The 2,149-nt window shown below is 37.3% G+C and overlaps 1 protein-coding gene across 1 annotated transcript in view; it reads left to right on the top strand.

Annotated features, from left to right (window-relative positions):
• The window catches only part of FAM186A (family with sequence similarity 186 member A), a 68,507-nt gene extending 66,745 nt beyond the window's left edge, over positions 1-1,762 (top strand). Inside the window, exons 13-14 of the mRNA XM_003790369.1 lie at positions 837-985; positions 1,573-1,762. Coding sequence (XP_003790417.1) covers positions 837-985; positions 1,573-1,762 — 339 coding nt within the window. The remainder of the gene's footprint in view (positions 1-836; positions 986-1,572) is intronic.
• Positions 1,763-2,149: the final 387 nt, after the last annotated feature.

Genomic DNA, 2,149 nt, shown 5'->3' with positions numbered 1-2,149 from the left:
GCCTTAGCCGCTTGAGCCACAGGTGCCGAGCCTCCATTAGCACTCTTAACATATTAGTCACAGTTTTTTTTATTTTTTTCCTTTTAAAAAATTTTTTTATTAAATCATAACTTTGTACATTGATGCATTTATAGGGTTCAGGGTACTGCTTCAATATACAATGTGAAATGTTTACATTGAGTCACAGTTGTTTTAAATTCCTAGTCTGATCATTTCAACATTCCTAACATATCTGACTCTGGTCCTGATACTTGTTCAGTCTCTTCAAATAGTGTTTTTTGTTTTGTTTTGTAGAGACAGAGTCTCACTCTATCGCCCTTGGTAGAGTGCCATGGTGTCACACAGCTCACAGCAACCTCCAACTCCTGGGCTTAGGTGATTCTCATGCCTCAGCCTCCCAAGTAGCTAGGACCACAGGCATATTAAAAGTGCTTAGCTTAGTGTCTGGCATTCAGGAAATGTTGGCTATTATTACATTTGCATGGAGCTTCACAATTTATCAAGTGCTTCCATATATACGTGTATTACCTTATGTAATTATTACAATAACCCTGAGTTTTTAAAATGAAGAGAAAGAAATACAAATTAAGCAACTAACCCAAACTCTCTTAGGAAGAAAATGAGAGGAGCTTCAGTAGGATTAAGATTTTCATATATCAGAGCTCCCATTCTGGAAATAATGTGTGTGGAGGTCAGGTGGAGAAGGAAGAAGATTTGACAATCCATGGAAAAGGAGTAGTCATAGTGTTTAGTCTAGGACCAGCTGAGAAGACCCTCCTATAGATTCTGTTCCTTTATTTTCATGTTTTCCTTTTTCTTATTTAATGTTTTTATAGATCCAAGAGACATATGGACTGAATCTTAGGCAACCTATCGCCTTGATCGACAAAAAGCATATACCTATGTCTACTCCGTATGTTCAACAGCCATTCCTACAGTTACTGAAAGAAGAGGACAGAAAACCTGACATATTCAAGAAATTTAGGTATGTGTAGGAAGAATAACATTAAACTTTGGATCATATGTAGGATCTAATTTTTTTTCCCTGCCCAAGGGCTTTCCCTTTATAATATGGTGCAATGAAGAGTCTAAGGGAGTATTAACTAACAGCAAGAGATTTATTTACATATATTTCTACTTAAATATTTAACATCTGATTTTGAGTTGCTTTAGAAAAGATGAACTGATTCTTCCTTACTAAGAAACAAATTATTTTAAGAATGTGTAATAAAAAAAATTTAGAAGCATTAACCCCTCTTTTACTTTTTTTTGTTTTAAGAAGGCAGGAACTTTTGGGAGGAAGGGGAAAAGATGTGTGGTCAATATTCTCCACAGAGTTAAGAAGGTAGTTTTAAAATGGATTTACTAGGTGAAGTTGTGGAAATGCAGCTTTGGCAACTTTTTCAGCAAATTCTGCTTTTTCATCCTTTTACCACCAAAGTGAGCATACTTAATGCTCCTCCTTGCAAGGGGAAGGCATTTTAAGAAAAGTTGGTGGTGAAGGGAAGAGGTGAGAATAAGGATCATATATTTTGATTGGCTATGGGCACTTCCAAGTAATTCTCTCTGTAGGCAGCAAGAGGAGCAGATGGAGGCCATCTGGAATGTTGATCTGTCCATTTCAAGCTACCCAATAGCAGAGAAGACATCAATGCATTCGCTCTGGGCCCAGCTGGGTGGATATCCAGATATTCCTAGGCTGCTTCAGTTAGATATTCAGTCTACCTTCAGAAAATCTCTTGCATCCATTCAATCACAGTAAGGACTGGGAGCACGCTTAGTAATTGGGCCTTTGGTCATACATCTTTTATTTCCCTAACTTGACTTTCTCCTGAAATACCAAAGGGTTACCAAAAGTATTGTTTGGTATGAAGTTAGATTCACATCAGTTGTAGAATAGTACAGGTAAGTTTAGCATTAGTCTGTTAGTGCTTTTCTTCATAGACCTATAGATGTCACCACTGAATAAGTTTAAAACAAATTTTATTAGCTGGGTGGCATAGTAGGTGCTTGTAGTTTAGTTCTGCTACTCAGGAGGCTGAGGCAGAAGGATAACTTAAACCCTCGAGTTTGAGGTTGCTATGAGCTATGATGATGCCAGGTACTCTATAGTGGGTGATAAAGTGACACTCTGTCTCGAAAAAAAAAA

Source organism: Otolemur garnettii, unplaced genomic scaffold (assembly GCF_000181295.1).
Source record: "Otolemur garnettii isolate 467f Iridium unplaced genomic scaffold, OtoGar3 scaffold00043, whole genome shotgun sequence".
In the NCBI taxonomy this organism is placed as follows: domain Eukaryota; kingdom Metazoa; phylum Chordata; class Mammalia; order Primates; family Galagidae; genus Otolemur; species Otolemur garnettii.
The sequence above is the reverse complement of the archived record's forward strand: the minus strand, read 5'-3'. Positions and strand labels throughout refer to the sequence as shown.